This window comes from Onychostruthus taczanowskii, unplaced genomic scaffold (genome assembly GCF_017590055.1).
Source record: "Onychostruthus taczanowskii isolate IOZ18803 unplaced genomic scaffold, ASM1759005v1 scaffold122, whole genome shotgun sequence".
Lineage (NCBI taxonomy): Eukaryota > Metazoa > Chordata > Aves > Passeriformes > Passeridae > Onychostruthus > Onychostruthus taczanowskii.
In genome coordinates this window covers 830143-851269 of record NW_024498374.1, presented here as the reverse complement: position 1 = coordinate 851269, position 21127 = coordinate 830143, and the positions used below count along the sequence as shown (strand labels likewise).

General features: G+C 34.0%; 1 protein-coding gene across 2 annotated transcripts in view; it reads right to left on the bottom strand.

Annotated features, from left to right (window-relative positions):
* CEP120 (centrosomal protein 120) overlaps positions 1 to 21127 on the bottom strand; it is a 38240-nt gene that overhangs the window by 4002 nt on the left and 13111 nt on the right. For both annotated transcript variants that reach the window (XM_041395985.1, XM_041395986.1), the window contains exons 11-19: positions 19753 to 19902; positions 18739 to 18921; positions 16383 to 16479; positions 16141 to 16293; positions 15422 to 15511; positions 14921 to 15013; positions 13180 to 13341; positions 9474 to 9596; positions 7955 to 8053 (exon numbers count right to left, since the gene is read on the bottom strand). In XM_041395985.1, coding sequence (XP_041251919.1) covers positions 7955 to 8053; positions 9474 to 9596; positions 13180 to 13341; positions 14921 to 15013; positions 15422 to 15511; positions 16141 to 16293; positions 16383 to 16479; positions 18739 to 18921; positions 19753 to 19902 — 1150 coding nt within the window. The remainder of the gene's footprint in view (positions 1 to 7954; positions 8054 to 9473; positions 9597 to 13179; positions 13342 to 14920; positions 15014 to 15421; positions 15512 to 16140; positions 16294 to 16382; positions 16480 to 18738; positions 18922 to 19752; positions 19903 to 21127) is intronic.

Genomic DNA, 21127 nt, shown 5'->3' with positions numbered 1-21127 from the left:
CTGAGATTTATTCCTTCAGTATATACTATATGAAATAGATTTTTTTGAGAAAATAAAAGCTAAATAGCTGCAGGAAGCTTCCATCATCAGCCATCAGCCCCAGTGACTAGTATCAAAGCTTTAAAAACTGCTTTTCAAAATTACAACGTGGTTAAAAAATAAGCCTTGGAAACAAATTTCTGGCAAGGTGTCCTTTTGTGTAGTACTATGTAAAATTTTAGGTAACTTACTTTGCGGGTTTAATGACGTCAGTCTATCCATTCTAAACATTTGTTTGGCTCTAATTTTTAAGCTCTATACAGATACTAAAAAAATCTAAGGTTTGAATCCACTACCACTTCATGATATCAAAGTGGTTCAGTAAACATGGTCCTCTCTTGACTTATTTTTCTCCCAGCCATTTTCCATTTCCATGACCTTGTGCACTAACTGTGTACAGCCAATCTTACACCCAGATTAAGACAGAAGACCTCAGGTAATTAAAAAATAAGACAGGAGTTACATAAACATCCTGGATCTAGGCATATTGTGAAGTGCACATTTATCTTTGCAATTCTGACACTGCTTTCATCTAGAGTGTTTGATTATTAATATAGTCTGTATTATATTTATTATGTGGGTTAAAAAAGGTAATTTCTTTTTTTGATGTGTGTAAGCATATTATTTACACAGTCAACCTCATATTATTTGAAAGACTTTAATAAGGTAGTTTCCTGAATTCCAGCTGCCAGCATTTTAAACACTTCCTGTTGATGATCAATAGTGGGCAAGAAAATCTGAATTTCAAAAGGAATTGGTATTAAAAAGAGATTTCAACTGTTAATGTGAACAGACAACACAATAGAGAAGTACTCAACAAGAAATCAACCCTAAAGACTCTAAAAACTTTGTTTTTATACTAAATCCAATACACCAGCCAGCCAAATTAAATGTTAAAACTTCAGTGAGACAGGTTATAAATCTTGAAGAACATCTTGCTAAAGAGATACATACTAATAAAAAAACCAGAAGCAGGAATCCTGCCAAAGAGTCTACAGCTGATAGATGACTGAAGCATAGAAAAAGCACTTGGTGAAGATAAGGCCACAGTCCTTCCTTCTCCATCAAGAATTCATTGCAGAAGAACATTCCCATGTGAGAGAAACCCTGTTTTATGTGGGAAAGGGTTGAAGAATACTGTAATAAAACCTATTCTGCTTCAGTCTGAGAATAATCTACAAATACATCCAGTATACGTATGTATGTGCAGATTAAACAAATTACTTAAAACAGGTTACTACAGACTGCTGGTATTTAGAATTTTCAAGAGTTATAAGAAAATCCAAAAAGTTGTGACACTGACTAGAGGTTAGTCTTAATCCATCACCAACATTGGTGTTTATACCACAGGAATAACCATTTTTCCATTTTTTATTTTATTCTTTCTTTAAATAGAGGCCTTAGAAATACCCAGAAAAGTACCAGCAGAACTTAACTTCAAGAGCGGCCAAAATAGTTGAAACCATAACTAAACCCAAACCTAACAGGTCGTAGGCGTACACCAGGAATAATTAATCTAGCTTTTAGAGAAAAGTCATTCTTCCCACCAGTCTCAAAAAACTCAACCAAACACCACACTAAAGAAACCTCCTACCACACACATAACTAAGCAGTCACAGCAAAAAACACTCAGCTGATTTAGGGTTTAGAACAAAGTTTTGAATGAAGATAGACATTTATGCCTGAAAACAAATACTAAAGTACTGTTGAAGTATTTGAAACAAGAGGCAGAGAGCGGGCATAACTCAAAGTCTGTAAAATTGGTGTATCTCAATAATTCTGTGAGAAAATTAATTTTGAAGGTACATTGTACAAATATTGACCAAAACCTGAATACCGCAAAACAGAGTAGCACTTGTTACTAGGACAGCAATGCTTTCACATAAATACAAATCATCACACAGCTGCGACTGCACTGAGTAGAAGCCTTCCAGTCTAGTCCTTCAGTTTATGAAGTATATTACTCCAATCTATGAGGGAAAATTTTAAAAGTGTTCTTCCACCTGCACTGCAGAAGAAAGGCATAACTGCACGCTGGCCAGAAGCAGCATGTGCAACCACAGGTTTCATGACATGCTGATGTATTACTGCTTGAGGCAGAGAAGCTCAATGATCCACACATTTCTGCTGCCCAGCAACAGAAATGCTCACAATGGCAACCTGAGAGCAAAAAAGGCATTTCAGACTAGCTTAAAGAAGAGGCATATGTTAGAAGTACATTTCTTAAGGTTAATAGAACAATGTGTATTTTAAACTGCATCAGACCACAAAGAGGACACACTACTCCCAATGCTTTCATATTCATCAGATCATTATTTAATAGATTGATCCTTTATGTCCTCACTAAACGAATTCATTTGAGAACTGTAACTTTCAAATAAATATATTTAATAATGTTTAATTAAGCCAATAAAAAGACAGAATGATGAAGAAGCCAAGGAGAGAGGAAGGAAAAGCAAGGCTTTTCTGCAGAATCCTTGGTTCAGTTCCTGTTCCTTTCGATATCTTTCTCTGGAGAAAAATTCTATTAAAAAATCCCAATAAACACAAAATCAACCAAAACCAACGTCACTAGTGAGCATGCTCTTTACTAGAGATAATAGTCCTAGATTTGGAGGGAAGCAAGACTATAAATACCGTGTGTGCTAAAGTCTTGTTTACTCAATAGAGGAGAGAAAAACCTTTACAGTACATTTTGTCTCCAACCTAATATTGGGTAGGAATTCCTTTCAGATAAATGTGATTTGATCTCTAATTTGATTACTAATAAAATTGTGATGCAAACATGGCAAATATTTGGCACTTACTTATTTAGGGTGTTGGGGGATAAGTCCAGATTAATTTAAGTCACTGAAAGTCAAGAATTTTAGAAGTGTGTCATGCTATGGCCCTGAATAACAATATTTAAGCACAATAATATTAAATTAAAAAAAAAAAATCAACATTTGCTGAAGCAAGATTTTCCTCCCATTCATTTCATGACAGTCCAGCTTGGAAAACAGACACTAAAACAAGTGAGAAGGGATTCTTTCATGATTGATCCTGTGTGTAATTTACATTACACACTTCATATTCTGTGCTTTTTAAATGTCTTTCCCAACATTAGTCTTTGACTCCTTTAAAAAGTCTGTCATAACAATTTGTAGGGTGCATAACAGAAAATTTGTTCTATGTATACCATTCATAGCAGAGCACGAGAAGCCCATTTCCTAATAATCCATCAATACAAGAAGATGGCAAAGGATTTACAACAGTTTGATAAGAAGGGAGGCATGCTCACTTTAAATTAATTTATATACAATTTTGTTATGATATGTTGAGGGACCATAAAAAGACTGTATTTTGTTATGGTGAGAGAGAAGGAAGGATTTTTTTATTCATCTCATGTCACTTTATCAGACACTAAGGTATTAAATCCACTTTTTCCATGACAATGTAAAAACCACTGAGCAACATCATCTTTTTTAAACAGAGAAGGAACAGACCTCTATTCTATAGTAGGACTTGAAATGTAGCAGAATTTATTATGAGATGTTTCAAAGTAAAAATTCAATAGAACACCTCTGCACATTTACTTTATGCATACAATTAAGTCAAACATTACTAAATCCCCTTGTTGAAACAAAAATCTTCATTTTATTCTGTGCATATATCGAAAAATTGAGTTATAATTGAATACTTGGTATTCTTCAAGTGTATCTCAGTGCACACAAGTTTAAGCATACATGCTGCGTGCTGAAAATTCTCAGTCAAGACTTTCTGGGTAACTTTCCAAATTTTTCTCCTATAATATGTCCTAAAATAAGGAATATTTCAGCTTTATTCCCAACTGCTTATTCTAGACAGTCAGGCTATTTCAAATCTCAGTAAGAAGTACTACAATTTTTGTTCCTAACATTTTGCATTTTTAAATTTTATCTAAGGGAACACTCCAGAATCATCAGCTGCCGGACTAAAGGCAACTTCGTGAACAGAATATAAAACCCACCAGAAACTCAGAACACTTGGAAATATATTATATTTGCACCATCACCCAATAATCAGCCACTACCCCACAGTTAGGCAGCAACAGATGAATCAAGAATATCATATGCAAGAACATCAAGAGTTATCTCTGCAATATCTATTAGCTGGTCCAGATACCTTCTCCTGCACTACTTCCTCAGCACTGCTAATCCTGCTACTCTATTGCTCCTTTTCCTTCACCTCCTTAAATAAAACTCACTGACAATATTCCTTTCACTTATTAATATTTTTCCATTCTCCTCCACAAACAAAATAAATCCATACCAAACAAGTCTGCATTCTAGTTATCAGATGACATACTTCAAGGTTTTACTGCTTTTGCTCACCAGTTTTCATCTCTAATGTAGTGCTTGAGGAATGCAATACCATTTTAGAAGCTTGTATGGTGGAAATCTCAATCATGTTTTGAAACTTATACCACAGAAGTATCAGCATTTAACAAAAATGAACTGATAATAAAAAAAATCAAAATTTGAATTATAATCAGATCATTAAAGAATCCCTGTATGCCACCAGGTGCTTTAGTTAAGAGGCTCTTCAATCAAGGAAGCACAATCTTTATTTTGCCATAGCTGCCCATAAATCCAAAAGGGAGATGTAAACATACATACACTAGACTAAACAATGGCTAAATAGCAGCCACTATTCACTCTCCCACTCATACATACCATGCAAGTCTGTGGGAAAAACTTACGATTGAAGCTAAGGAGCTCAAGTAAAGTTTTCTGAAAATAACCCAGAGCTGACAAGTCAGTAGGAGGGCCTGGATGGTTTCAAGACACAGTTTTTAACCAAGATTTAGACTTTCAACTCTGGGGTTTTTTTATGTGCATATGTGTGCCTTTTTATTTTTTTTAACAAAGATTTACATCCTATCCTTAGCAAATTACTTATAAATTAATCAAATTAATTACTGAATGGATAAGCAAGGTACTGGACGAGACAGAATGAACTGTCAGCCAGCTAATATTGTCTCCGCTCTTTTAAATAAATACCTCAGTGCTGGTTCTAACAGGTCTGTAGGACACAAACACATTAGAAAACTTATAAAAATACTTCTTCCAGAACACTGGATGCATGTGCATTTTGAGATTTTGGCTATTTAGATTAAATCTGAAATAATCAACTGCTGAAAATGACATTTCTGCCAATTTTGTTTTTGGCTTGATAACATGTTACTTACACCCAGACAGGTACTAAATTTGATATCTAAGTTCTGTTTTAGGGGTGTGCCTGCCGTGCTATGGCCCTGAATAACAGTGTAAGCACGGATGCAATTTCATGTAAATAATGATGATTCCTTGGAGAAATAATGCTCATATAAATAAAAAAAGGAAATCTAATTTGTGTAGCATTTAGATCATCTAGTCAGCAAACATTGAAAGAGTTTTTGAAATCTCCAAAAATTATAATATTTACCTTGGTACAGAGATAAAGTAGTTAATTTGATGACATTTTTGTCTCCCTAGAAGTTGAACAGGGCTATAACAATTGAGGCATTAATACAGACTTTTACTGAGTAACAGAGAAAAGAAAAGTAAGCTGGGTGAAATCTATTGTCAAGCAATTTTACAAACTAATTTAAGTAACTTCTGTATTTTCTAAGTACAGGTAAATATGATGTATGTGTGCCTTCGTGTACTTCAGTAAAACTGGCACTGTGTTTAGCATTCCAAGTCCTACCCATGGAGAAGCTTAGATCATGGTCTATTAACAGTCCCATACTTTAAGTTATGTGCTGTGTCTCTTATATTCTGCAAAATATAAAACTATCCCAGATGTGTGCTAATAACTAGTTCCAAAGCAAAAGAAAACTTTTTAATTAAGAAAACATTGACTTTTATGGTTGCAAATCAGAAGAGCGTTTTACTAAATGCTTAGCCTGTAGATTATGCTTCTTTAATTCACAAATTGACTGCACCAGGTCACCTTTAAGTAATGGAAATCTGTTTAAACATTTTTTTGGCAATGGGCACAAAGCATTAGATCTCATTTCCAAGACTTACCAGCTGGGTTTTGTCATTAACATTTATTAACAATCTAAGATATGGCTTTCAGCGTCTAATCCTCACTACACAAATGTTTTGTATAGTTCTCTAGAGAGCTTTGGTGTGACAAATTACTGGCACAGATTACAGCCCTGTGGCTATTCACCAGAGGCAACACAAAATTAACATGGTACTAATCCAATTCAAACACGAAATTGGTCAGACTATGCACAATTGCACAAATCATCTGAACGAAAGCAAATCTAGAATTCCTTAACCTACAGTTTCCAAATTTATATTTAAAGCACAGTAAATTTTTTTTTATCAGATTTGCTTCAACTTTTATTTGGCTCTTTAAAGTCACTTAAAACCTTTATCAATTGAAGAAGTATAGATGAAGCACAGGAGTATAGAAACAATAAGAAACTGCATTAAAAGGGTTTGGTTTGTTGTAGATGTTTTAGGTAGCATAATTCACGGTACATGCCAACTTATTTCATGGTTCAGACTTGCATCAAGAGGTTCAGTTGAAACCATCAACATATATTAATGAATTCAGTTCACCAGGTCTATGGAGATGAAATTTGTAACAAGAACCTGATGGTAATATACATTAGTGTTAGTGTGGCAAGTGACAATCTTTGCTTTTATTCTATGGGAAATTTTAAAACATGGCAAGAAAAAATAGGCTGGATATTTCATGACTGCTGAAGCAATCACAATCAGAGGGATAAGATTTATATTTCTCCTATCACCTTCTCAAGCATAGATGTTTCACAAATTGCAGATGACTCCTTTTATCACTCTGTGAAAAAGGTACAATTTGAAGACTGCAAATGAAGGTTAGATTTAACTTACTAAAAGTCATTGTGGTGTGCATTGACTCTCTTCAAACAGAAATACAGATTAAAGAAGCATTATAAATTAGAAGAACATGGGCTTAACTTCTTATTCTCCAAAACCTGAACATTCTATTAGTAGAAATGAAGCAGGTATCATAATCTGTAAGAAAACCCAATGCTGTTCCTCAAGCTAGAAGTAGGTGTGAATACAGGCAATAAAAACATTTTACTAAATGTGAATACTGAAGCGCTGTGTTTATGTCAAGGTTTGTTCATGAATCATTTTGGATTAATGATCTACTAATTTGTTTGTCAGGGCCAATGGAAATGCTAGCCATTCTTAAGCACATAGTTTAGCTGATGTTTACTGGAATTCATGAAAGACAGATGACAAAACACAACATGTAATACAGATTCAACAAGGATGAAGCTGCTACTACTGCATGTTTAAACAGAGTAATTTCAAGTCAAAAGTATATAACTGTATCTGTATAGATGCCCACAGACGTACAAGAGCTCTGTTAAAACCTAGCAGTAAAATAGCATATTACATTAGTATGAGGTTAGAATTTCCAAAAGCAGAGAAAAAATTCACATCCAGCTTAAGTTTTCTTCATTTTACGCATTCATCAAAACTTAAACCCTTATTTCTAAAAGTGAAGATTTTTTTCTCATCTTTACCCTTCATTCATTATACAATTAAAATACAAAACACATATTACGTAACTGACTAAGGTGGTTGGGATTGTGGCAAAATATTTTTCTGGAAGTGCTGATGCAGAATTATTTGGAATTAAATTAAACCTTTTATTTTTCTAATCATATCTGATTTTAAATAGTTCCGTCTTCCTTGCAGGTCTGAGTCTTGGTCTTTCCCGAGTTCAAAGTCAAACACAAGCCAGTTTTGCTGTTCTCATTTTTGTTAAAACCATAGCTGAGAGCTTTACTTTGCAAAAACAAACACTAATAACATGAAAACAGTAGTTAACAGTAATCCCTAGTAGCTTCCAACACGACAATAACTTGGTTGTCTCATATGACCAAAGAAAACCTGCATACCTGTTTTAACCTTGCAAGTTCTTTCAAAGCCCTCGTCCATTGTTGTTTGTAGTGAAGCTTTGACTTGGTAGCTGACTCTAACTTTCTTTCAAGTTCAACCTAAAAGCAATTAAAATCGTATCAGCTGAAGCAATAACAGCAGTAACAATCACTGAAAGATGTATATATACAAAGGGTCTGGTTTAAGAAAAGTGTTTATGTAGCGCAATATACAACATCATCTAAAGCTGTTATACAATATAACATAAATATTATGGCACAAGAACATTTTCTTATTTAAAATATAACCTTATTTTTATTGGATGGCCGTCTATACAAAGAAAAAGATTAGTTTTTAGCACTAAATCTGCTGATGTAACCTTTATATTTAAGATTCTCAGATCAGCCATCCCCACATCCCTTTTTATTCAAAGTAAGGTTATAAACACTAATTTAATGAAAATGCTGATGGATAAATCTCACTTAAAAAGGTACATAGATTTTTTTTTTTTTTAGTTTGCTGATGGAAGATATGGCCTACATTATTTTCTCTGAAATACCCATCTGCTCAAACCAATCTTTAAAATCTCTGTATCTAGTGTGAACCTATGATCTTACTAACTAAATAAATCTTTAAAAGTTTCAACTGCTAAAAAATTCATTTATCTGTGCAAAAATTTTTGAACTAAAAGACAAATGAAAATATTTATGAAGCACACAAAACAAAAAACTATGTATTTTTCACATCTCTGAGGAAGTGCATTTTGGAATCTGACAAAAATTATTTTCATTAAATTTGTGAAGATCTTAAATCTTAATTTGTTTAATTCATCTGACAAACATAGAAAATCTAGAAATATTTAATGTAAGAGCTTAAAAACTCTGTAGAAACACAAAAATATTTTGTATCAGTTGCTTGCATTATTAGAAATTATTTAAGCATACAGCAACATACAGACAGGCCATATTACTGAGTATATTTTTTTGCCAAGAAGCCTGGCCAAATTTTTTTCAGCTTATTTCATCAACAGTTTTACTCAAATCTCACAATAATTCTGAGCATTAAATGCCCATATCTGTGGTTTTAATTAAATGCTCTACTGTGGGAATATATGGCTTAAAGCAAATCAACTTATGACAACGATTCCATTTTATTGATAAGTGACACAACCTCTTAGCAGAAATACTTAATTACCAAAATGCAAATAATGGAAAACCAGTTTAAATTAATCCTCAAGAAAATCATCATCTTTCTTTCGTTTTTTAAACAGAATGTTCAGAGACCCCATCATAAATTATGATTTAAATATATGGGTTATGGTTTTTTCCTGTGTTAGCCTCTAACATTACTGCTTCCTCTATAAAAATGAGGCCTGTTAACGTTATTTGTGTCTGACTATTTAAACTCTGAAGAAATTACTGGAAGAAGTAAACCAAAATGGTCAAATTAACACTTCATGAGACAGTAGTATTCCACATCCTCTTCATCAGTGAACACACCATTGTGACAATTTTTAAGTATTAGAAAAATCCAATATACCTTTTCTAAAGTGAGAAGATTTATTTCTGATTGTAGCTGGATTTCTGGTTTGCTACTTTGCTGTTCTTTGTATTGCAGGAACTCCTTCTCCAAAGTCTTATGCTTATTTTCTGCTTCAAAAAGCTACATTAAAGAAACCAAAATGCAAGTTAGCAGAAAAGCCCATTCACAGACAAATAATTAGATGACAGAATTTAAGTTACTTCCTAGTCCTTGGAACAAACATTTTACTGTCAATTATCTGATATAAAACAGACACTGAAAGTCACACATTCATAATTAATGATTTCTTGATGATGGCACACAGCAATGTTTTAATAGGAAGAGTTTTAAGGAGGATCTTTGCTCAGTACTGGAACAAAAAAAAAAACAAACAAGTCTGTCCTCATAAACATAAGATCAAGATTTATGTACAATTTTGTTCACATTTCTAAAACAACTTGCAGAAGAAATACAGAAAGCATAATACTAAGATTTACATATCTTTTGAAGAAAGCCAATGTTATCTACTATATGAACTTTTATTACTTACTCAGTTTCACAGCGTAACTTTTTTAGGAATGTCTGTGAAAGGAAACGACTAATACTTTGTAAAGCAAAATGATTTAGAAGAAAGGCTGAAGCAGAAAGGCTTCAGTGACTAATGACTTAATGCTGAGTACCTCTGACCTCACAGTGTATTTCCACAGTTTCAAGAAGATTTTTATAAAGAGAGTGCTTTGTTTTTTACACACTACGGGTAATTTGAAAAATTATGCCAACACACAATTACTTGCTACAGGAAAGTAAGGAAGTCAAATGTTTAACAGCGTTTTTTATAATATATTAAAAATACTAAGAACTTTTTGTAATGTTTTCTGCTGTTAAATATTATTCAACTATAAATACCTTAATACACCTGATGGAACAGAAGTATTCCATACTAGAAAATGATCCCGTGTGCTGATCTTGTATTTATGTCCAACTAGATAATAAAAGTATTTCCATTAATTCTATCCCACAGTTTAAATACTGGGTGAAAATGCTTTAGAGAACTCATTTATGTTTCAAAGCAAACTTCTATTTCTACAAAATTTCTGCTAGTACAATAATAGTTTAAGTCTTTGTCTTCTAATTGGGTCAGCTCTATTTTTCTTCCAAATTTCTGCTTTTTGCATTTATAATTGCTACAGAATGGATGTAAGAAAGCAAAGATATTTCCTAGGGAGTGATACAAAAACAGAATTTGCTGTCATTGTTTTTCTCACAGAACTACAATAACCTATTGAACTTGAACAAAAGATACTGTTTAACACCTTTCATTTCTACCTATTTATTTTTAAAGCAGATACAGACATAATGCCAAAGACAATAACGCCAAAGACAATAACCTATTTCTTTTGCTTTTAGAAATATCAGCTCTCCCTTGAACTTCTATAAGAATGTTTAATTTCTTGTTTGGTTCTGGAAACACTTTCAAAAATTGAATTTCTTATGAGAACTCAGAACTGTGGACATGAGGAAACTATAAAAATCCCACAAATAAAGCACAACTTCCTTATTCAGAAAGTAAGGGTGATGATTTTCAAGGTGGATGCTTCAAGGATCAACTCTTGTACACAGCAGGGCTTACCTCAAAACAGGTTGAATTCTAGAGTTCTTCAAGTGTTTAAGTGTGGAAATTGTGTATTGACAAATCCCTTTAAAAGGTATGGAATAAGACTACTTATTCCAGAACATTCTGTGTTAAAAAAAACAAAAAAACAAAAACAAAACAAAAAAACCGCAAACAAACAAAAAGCAAAAACTAAACAAAAAACAAACAAACAAACAAAACAAAAAAAGAAAAGTCACACAGACAAAAAACTCCACACCCAAGAAGGTCTTAGAAAAGAGACTCATCTGGTAGCAACAGAACTTTCTGCTTGTGCACATTGCAAAGCGCAGGGCCCTAGAGTGAAACTCCAAAGTAAGCAAACAAAATCTCACCCCCAACAAAACAAAAGAAAAAAGCATGTCTCACACACAATATGTGGCAACAACCATCACACATTGAAGCATAGCAGGAACAGCACAGAGGAAGACAGCCAGAATGCTAAGGAAAAAATGGCCTTAGTACAAAACAAGAGAAAACATAGTGGGGCTCGTGTTTGGAAGAGAAACAGTATGACAGCCACCTATGCAATCAGGAACAATATGTTGCACAGGCACTAAAGGTTTCTTCATAACTAGAAAGAAATGTGCTTGAAACTAACAAAAAGAAGTTTTAAAATATAAAAGACATAATTAAATTTTAAAACTCACTGCCATAGGATGTTGCAATACTAAATACTTTTTAAAAGGAATCATGTAAGATCATGAAGAAAACTTTCATTGACGGCTACTGAGCATGAAACTGTTTCTGGCAAAGAGTACATACAACCCTTATGGTATGCTGGATATACCAAAACTGCATTTTTTTTTCAGAGTCTCACTTCCTTTTTTCTTATCCTCTAAATCCACCCATTGCTGCACCATAATACTGAGCTAAATGATCTTTCATCTGAGAACTGCATATCTGTTCTGAACAGGAAAAAGAAAGTGATTGTGATGTTTTATTTAGAAAAGGCCTGTTGCAGCTAAAAATGGTCAGTGGGAGCTGAAAGAATGAATATGAATTAAGAATACTAGCTGGTGGTGTTAGGCCACTTGAACAAGAACTACTTGCAGCTGCCAACAACACTTAAAATGCAAAAGTGATCCACTTATCACTCTGAATAGGACTGCATTCTGCAGTTTCTTCATCTCAATTCAGTGAATGCTCTAGTGGAATAGTCAAAATAACTACCTTCAAGGTTAGCAACATTTTTGTCTTAGCTCCATTTTTAAAAAGTTCACTGTACTATGGTTAACATAAGCTAACAAGTAAAGAAGTACATTAATAACAGTATTTATTACAGAACTAAAAAAACTCACAAAAATCTATCACAACTCTTCCTAAGTACAAAAATATGGCTTTGGCTGACACAATTTTTCAAACAGTGAAAGCTAGTATCAGATTATCACTATCACATATCAGACATGAAAAACATCAAAGCAAGTAATTAATCGACATAAACAAAGTACTTTTCAGAACACTTAGGCATTTGTAAGATTTAATCTACTTAATAACAAATTAAGTGTCTAATGCTATAACAGCTAAAAAAAAATAAGTACTAACTTTAACAGTTTACTTTTAATGGTCAGGAAAAATGTCTAGACTGTCCTTGTTGTTAGTGCCAAAGTTAGCTTACACGACAACAGAACACGGTCTAAATTTACTGTTTAGAAAGTACTACTCTCAGAATAGAAGACTGCAATAACAAGAGAGTTTCCCCCTCTGTCCCAGTAAGGATAAAAGAAATCCTCATTTGCAATAGAAGAATAAAACTAACTGCACAGTCAAACTACTTAGATGTTAATTGCCAACAATTTTTAAAGTTACTGAAATGTACACAGCTGTTCAGGTTCTTCATGTAATGTATGCTTTCAAATAAAACTTGATTTCCAATGTTGAAAAAAATAATCATGAGCACCACACTGCAAACTGGCCATACAATGGAGCAAGACTGACACGGATAGATCTCTGTGCTGAGATCCCCCCAATTTAAATAAAATGTTTGTTACAAAGCTGCCAGAATACAATTGCTTCAAACCATTACTGAACTTGGTATTCTTAGAAAAATGCTCACTTCTATTGCGTACATACCTGCTGATGTAAGCGAAGCTTATCTTCTTCCAGTTGTTTGATTTTTGACCTTTCTAGCTCCAGCTGGTGTGCACATTCCTCCCTGGCTCGACGCACAGAATCCTGAAGCACCTGCAGATTCCGTTCATGCTCTGCTTGCAGCTCCTTCTTTACTCTTTGAAGCTTAAAAAGAGACACATATTTACATTAATCCATAGGAGTGAGAGTTTCATTGAAAAGTCTTACAACTGTTACTGCTATTCATGACAGAAAAATTGGTATTAATTTCTGAAATAATAAAATTCCCATTGTCCAAATGTTCACTATATATGTTCTTACTGAATTTCAGTTTAACTAACAATTTGCCAATTACTGTATTTGCTACAAATATACTCTTGCTTGACTACTGTAAAAACAGCTCTCTGGAGCTCTTTTGTACAATCCAAATGATTCTACATGATTGCTCAAGGCAGGTTTCACTTCCACCTTCCTACAAAGTGAAAAGCTAAATACTCCAATTCACTGCAGAGACTGTGAAAGTCACAGCTGCAGCCAAAAAGTCTTTACGTCAGTGAGTATGCTTCAAACTGAGCATATTGAGATAATTTCTCATCAAGATAAACAGAAGAAAAATCCTTGACATGTTTGAACTTTCTAGAAAGATGCTGCTGTCCCAGATAACTGCTAGCTGAATAGAAACTTCTCCAATGGCCTGTTTCTCAAACTGTAATTTGCTAACTGAACACTACATCACTTTGTAGGTGTTTTTTGAGTCCACTCATTTTTATCATCTCTAGCTCTCAGGTTACAATCTTACTAAACTTCACGAAAGTTTTTAGAGAAATATACATGAGATTCAAAATAACTACTTCTACTCAGACTGAAATGCACTTGGCCCAACCTCAGCACCAGATTTTTTTGCACAGATGCTGAAATCAAAACATTATTTACAGCACAAACTGCATCTTGTAGTACAGATAGCCTGGGTACTGAACAGCAAATTTCTGTGTTGGGAGTTCTCACTTTTGCTACAAGAACAGAAGGGATTAGGCTGGAAAAATTAATCTTATACAAAGAGGAAAGATAAAGTTTTTTTTGACAGCTAAAACACCACTGTATTTTACCTGTATAATTTTGAATTTGTTCTGAAATACAAGAATAGGCAGTTTATTTTCTGTTTTCATATAACCAGCACCCCTGAAGTCACATACACTTTGCCAGATTGGGGGTGTTCAGTACAGTGGTAGTAACTGGTTTCTCCTGCAGCCTCTTTCACCCTGTCACTATTGGGAAAAAATAAACAGAAGTAGGAACTCTGAAAATGTTGGATAACAAAACCTGAAGTTTCTCCCAGATCTCCTTGTCACCTTCTCCTACTTCAACAATTAATCTAGCAATTACTTTTTCAAGCGAGGCACTGTTGTGTATGTGTACAACACTCACCTGACAGTGCTAAACTTAAAACAGAGATATGCTAATGTTACATAAATGTCTGCACTGACATTAATTCTGTCAAGAACAGAAGGTTTACACTTGAGTACTCTCTGTAATCCTAGCAACCCATTTAAAAGTTCACTCAATTTCTATTTCAGTAAAAAAGTGTAGCTGTAACAAAACTTGGCTTAATTGCTAGTGTTCCTCCACACATCACTATGAATGTGGCTAGTTACTATCTTATACACAATGTGTATCACAATGTGAAAACTCAAACCTTACAGAAGTAGCTAATGCAATTACATTGTTTAATATGACCAGTTTTTACCTCTGATTCAGCACTAAAAAGCTGTCGCTCTCGCTTATCCAGAGCCCTCAGGGTTTTCTGAAGCTGTCCTTCCAAAATATTATATTCTGCTACCTAAACAAAAGAGGAAAAAAAGTATAAAATATTGATAGTTTTTATAGTATATATATATTGATAGTTTTTATTTAGAAATTTCCATATAAAACAAATCTCCATCTCTTAATTAAGAACTTGCAATGGAGCACTTACTTCTAACTCATAGGCCATAGAAGGGCTTTTTGACCAGGCAAGTAAAATGCAATCAAAGAGCTCTCATATAAAGCAAACTAATCTTAGGAAATTTCTAACAAATACTCTACGATTAAAGGCTACTTTTAATTCTTTTGCACTGTTGTAGACTAGCTGCAAGCCTATCAGAAGGTGCAAAGGTTAATTACAGACCCTTTAATACATGTTACCAAATACCTTGCTAGATTTATAACAATTTAGACTTTCTGCAAATATAAGTAGGGATTTCCTTACCTTTTTCTTCACTAACGCCTCTCTCTCTCTGTCTCTTTTCTTCCATTCCTCTGCAAGTGCTTGCATATGGACCATTTCCTTCTTTTTAAGCTTTTAGGGGAAAAAAACCAAAAACAAAATCCCCAAACCAGATCAGAATTTCTGGAAGCGCACCTTTAGAGTACTAGCAGACCTAAGTCTTGAAGCAAAAGAGTTTAGTATGCTGACTTTTGTAGCTCAAGATACGATTCTGACAGTGAAAGACATCTTAAACTGAAGTACAAAATGCAAAGTAAATGCATGTTTGAGAAAAATATCCGAAGTACTAGATTTTCACTACCTTCTAAAAAGCAAACAAAAACACCTAGAATGACCTCAACAGTAGACAGCAATGGTTTTTGAGCTGCAACTAACAGAATACAGAATTAATATTTAACATCAATAGTTTGAATCTTGAATCTATTGTACTTTATAAAGAGTAATGGGAAAATGTGAAGACGGTATTCTGCAGTTCAAACCCAGCACCTTCTTCACTTAAGAATTAACCTTCTTCCTTAAGTAAGAGCATGGAATTTGTGAATGGAGTTTACATGTGAAGTTTTAATATTCTGTATGAGTAAAATTTAGTTCTTACTTGAAATGGTACAATAAAATATAATTAAGGTTATTCTCTGTACCAATTCTGCTAAAATTTCTCTGGCAATCACAAAATTTAGGCAATAAAAAAAGAGAGTAAAAACCTGATTTTCAAAAATGTCCTCTTGCATTTCCTTCCACATTTCTAACTCCAGTGCTGCTTTGTATTCCAGAGTTTCTCGAGGTTCTGGATGGTCTTCTGGGGCACAGCAAAGCTGAGTGTGAGAGACATGCAGTTGTTGACCAGCACCTACATCCTGATATAATAAGAGTGGATTTTAATTTGGAACCTCAACTTGTCAAAGACATGTTCAAAGGAAAAATAAAAGATTTATATAAAATTTACTTGAGAAGAATCTGACACCATAACTTCTTGCACTTTGACAAGTCCGTAGTCTTCCAAGGTGATGGTGTACGAAAGCTCTGCTATTCTGCTGCCTGACCTACAAATAGCATTAGAATTTTAATTAAAACGGTCTAAAGATATGGAAAAAGAATTGTAAGACAACACACAAAACAGCACAGCTGAAGTTGTTTTGTGCAAGCTCAGCATCTCTAAACACTTGCCTATGTGAGAGCTCTCCAGTATCTATTGTTAAGTTAGGGACTAGTTTCTGAATGTATGGCAAGCCTTCTGACTTAAACAGATAACTTGTCATTGGAAACCTATTTAACTAACAAATTACTATAATCATCACATCCCTGCAACGAGGGAATAATCCAAAATTGTACCTACACTCCTAAACCTTTCTAATGATGTAACTGTTCATACACAGGCACTGCTTCTGACTTCAACTTAAGATACTCTTTAAATTTTCTTAGCTTTCCTTGTTTAGACTTCAACAGTAACCTTCTAGTTATCCACAATATAAGTAAGTTAGTATATAATTTGTGGTAAAACATCCTGGGATTATTAAAAAACACATTTCTGGAAGTTTCAGCATAGGGAACTGGTAACTTTCAATCACAAAGATGTTACAATATCTACCTGCCCTTGTACAGTGAATACAGTTTAACAATACAATAACAGGTATTTTAATAAATTAATTTGAAAATAATTATAGTTTCCGCTTAAGAACAGTTTGTTTTCAACTGCCTCGTCTCTAATCACAGTCAAATTGTAGCAAACAAAGCCAGTCTTTTGCACAGAAAGGTACTAAGAGAAGAAACATAAAGAAGTCATGTAACTGGAAATTATCAAAAGTCTCACATGAAAGTACACTGAAGTGTAGACCTTGGTCAAAACAAAACCTCTCATTTCAGTGATAATCACTCAGTAAGGCAAGTTACACTTGTCACCTGGAAGCTGCAGAATATATCAAGCAACAAGATGCTGAAGGAAATAACCACAGCTATAGGTTTCACAGAAATTCACTTTCAGCAGATAGATTAGATGACATTAAAATGCTTCTTACAAGGGTGCAGCCTTCTACACTATACTTCTATTTGCAAAGGAAAAAAACCCAATAAATGCTTGTACTTCACTTAAAATAAATTGCTGCATTAAATTCTTACAACTTTCCATCGGCTACTCACTAAAAAAGAAAACAAGATTTGTATTAGTTGACCTCAGAAATCTGAGCAAATGATTCAACACATCTGTTGAACATATCAATGTAAAAAGAAGGTTACACCAACAAGAGCAAGGATAGGAAGGGGCCAGCACAGCAAAACACAGACCTGATTATATTTTGAGAATGCCATCTAGTGGTTATGTTTTGTGCAAAACCAGGTTTCACTTAACAAATGGTAAAAGTATGAACCTTAATGTAAAGTGAGACCTTAACGTAACTCTTCACAGAAGCAGGCCATGCTGCCTTTCCCACAGAAGTTTAAGCAAAGGCAGAGGTTAATTTTTTAAGTTGGGAGGAGAGAAGTTACCAATCACTAACATGAAATTTCCTGTGAGTTAAATATAAAATCCATTATTTAAAACTGTTGCATTAGCGGTTTAAAACGGATCTCAGTCTTAATAGCAATTATGTTTATTTTTAAGGGCATAATCAAGTTCCATCACTACCCAGAAAAGATGAGGGTCTAGACACTGATTGTGAACATTAATCATCTTCAACAAGGACACAGGACAGAAGTAACTACCAATCAAAAAAGAAAAAAATACACACACACAGATACATATATAAAAAACCCCATCACTGCTCTATGTAAATGAACATTTGTCTTCAGACAGAGTATTGGCTAATACTGCTGCTTCTGATGTACACAAGCTGAAATCCCTGCTACTATCCTGAAACAGGAGACACCTCCATTCTCTGGGTCTATCTGTCCTCCTAACTTTCACCAAAGTCAGTTGTATGTAAAAACATACTATGGACAAACAATGCTAAATACCTTATGGAATATCAACCCTTCCTATAATTGAGTAACTTACTTAAGGAAGTGCTTCAGTAACATTGTTTGTTTCTTAATCTGTCTGTGAAGTTTAATTTACCCAGGATCATGATTATATAAAGGCTTGTTACAATGGCTTTGGTAGTAGTGTACACATTGCTCAAAATGAAGTGGCAATTTAGATTTTCATGTCTTGGATGCCTATTCTCCCCCTGTGCATGCTGCAGTACTCTGCAGCCTGTTTACCTAATCAAAAAGCTATGCAAGAAAAGCTGTCTGTTTTTCAGAGAAATACCAAACAAACAACTCTAGAAAACTTGCTACAGAGCAAAGTATTTTTAAAATAGTTTTACCCTTGTGCTGCTGTGAAACTGACTGTTTCATTACAAGTCTGACGCCAGCATTGTTCACCATTCCCACCCAAGAAGCGGGTTTTTTCTGAAGCCAAAACATTTGAAAGCTGAAGCCTTGCCACTCCTAGAAGTAAGTCTTTGGCTGTTTTATCCTTGTGCCACAATTCAACCAGCAGAGGCAATCTGAAACAAAGAAGTGATCTTCATAACAGGCAACAAAATGAAAGAGGAGACATTCTTATTCAGAAAAACCTCATGTTCTTAAAGTAATTTCTTAAATCAATGATGGTTACAAAAGTCAAAAAATGAGTTGGTTTTACTGCTTTTCACTTAGAAGAATGAGACTGACTGACTTTGTATCTTCTCAATCACTTGGTTCAGATAATCATTCCTTTCTTCAATTAGGGAGTAACAGTGTTACAGTGAGTAACTGACAGAACAATGTTAACACAACATGACCATTTCCATTTATAAATACTTACAAATTAATTTTAACCATTGTCACTCAAAATACAGGTCCCCCCACTGCTACTTTGGTTTGTTTTGGTGTGTGTTTTTTTGGTTTTTTTTAACACCTTAATCATTTATTGAAAGCTGGTGGAAATACTAGGAGAACTGTTTTACAGCCCTCAACACTGCAAACTGCTTTCCAGGTACCTGCTGTATTTTCAAAGATATCATACAGTCACTGCATATTAAAAAGAAAAGAATTTCATATTTCAAGAAGTACTTTGTCAAAAATAATGCTATCAAGCTTGACTTGTAAAATTTACGGCAATTGTACTTGTTTCTGTAAGCAACAATACTTAAATATGCAAGAGAGAAAATCAAGAACTGTAGAATTCCGAATTCCTGACTTTAAATGATAATAGAGAAACTGGAAGAGTAAGCTATTAAGTATTTATTGGCATTAGCCCTTGAATTATTTACTAAAATCTAGCACTAATAATCTTAATGTTCCTGCACTTACAACAAAATCTAGAAAAGATAAGATAAAAAATTGCAAATTACTACCTGAAGAATGTATCTTGAAGCTGATGAGGTATAGTTGCAAAGTCAAATGCACAATATGACTTTGGAAGAAAGACTTCCATGTTCTTTCTAACTTCTACAGGTGGACTTGTCATAATAGGTGCGGCACTGCCAAAAAATGGGTACGAGTACCTAATAAAAACAATAACAAAAATAATGGTTCTATGAATAGGTAACTTTTTTGTACCTTCTGCAACAGGAAACCAGTTTAGACATCATTTAGTAAAGCACGACTTGCATCAAAGTTTGAGAAATTTATACCAGTACATTCAGCAACAGAACTTAGCTCTCAAGTATTCATGTCATCATTTCCTTCAGGAACAGTCCAGTTTCTTTACATTGGCTGTTGCTTTGACAAAATAATAACCTGTATGTGCACAACAAGATGAATTCATATTTTGCTAGAACTCTGCAATTATTATATAAAACTGAGCAGACAAACATAAGAAAAATTTATACTCATGGGTAGATTGTTAGTTGAGAACATCTATAATTGTGCCTACAGTTCAGACTAGACTAACATGCAATAACTAATAACTAGGTATACATATACACAGTGTCAGGACCATTAGAAAATTTCATTAGCTTTTTCATTTCCACAGTTTAATTGACTGAAAGGCAAGCCAAATCATTTTACCAATATGACTTAAAATGAAACTACTCTATTGGCAATTTCAGTGTATGATAAACTGTAACAAAGGGGAGGTCATGAACCTCTTAAACCTCATTTTATTCAAAGTGATGATGCCAGCTGTAAGCTAAGTTCCTAATAAAATAAAATCTGCATCAAATGATGCCTCTATATATAAAAATTGCATTCTTCACCTTTTGTGAAGAGCTGTTGAAAGAGCTTGTTTAGACTGGAATAAAATAATGCTTCCAGTTTACAGTGAATATGCAATTTTTTAACCCTGCAACTCTTCTTAATGTTTATGTATCTGGATGTTTTTCCTCTTCAGCTTCCTGCAATGTTCATCACTGACTATAAAAATTCAAGCACATAAAACAAAAAAACCTATGTGTTGTTACTGTTCTGAAACAAATTAACTATTGAAATGTTACACAACAGATTTTATGTGGCAAAATTCCATCCATTGCTTTCTGCATACTATTTAGTAATGTAGCCAATATGGAAAGACATTAATGGTGCACTCTGTCATAGCTGTATTTTAAAATATTCTAGCTCTACGTCTCATCCACCCCTTTTGACCTAGTTCAGACTGTATAAACCCCAAAAAACACCACCACAACTAGATTTCCCAGTGACTACTTAAAACTGCATTAATCAAGCTGTGCCAGAAAAGAGGTAGAGCAAATGGAGAGGCACCTCCCCAGTCAGAAATCCTCAATGCTTTCA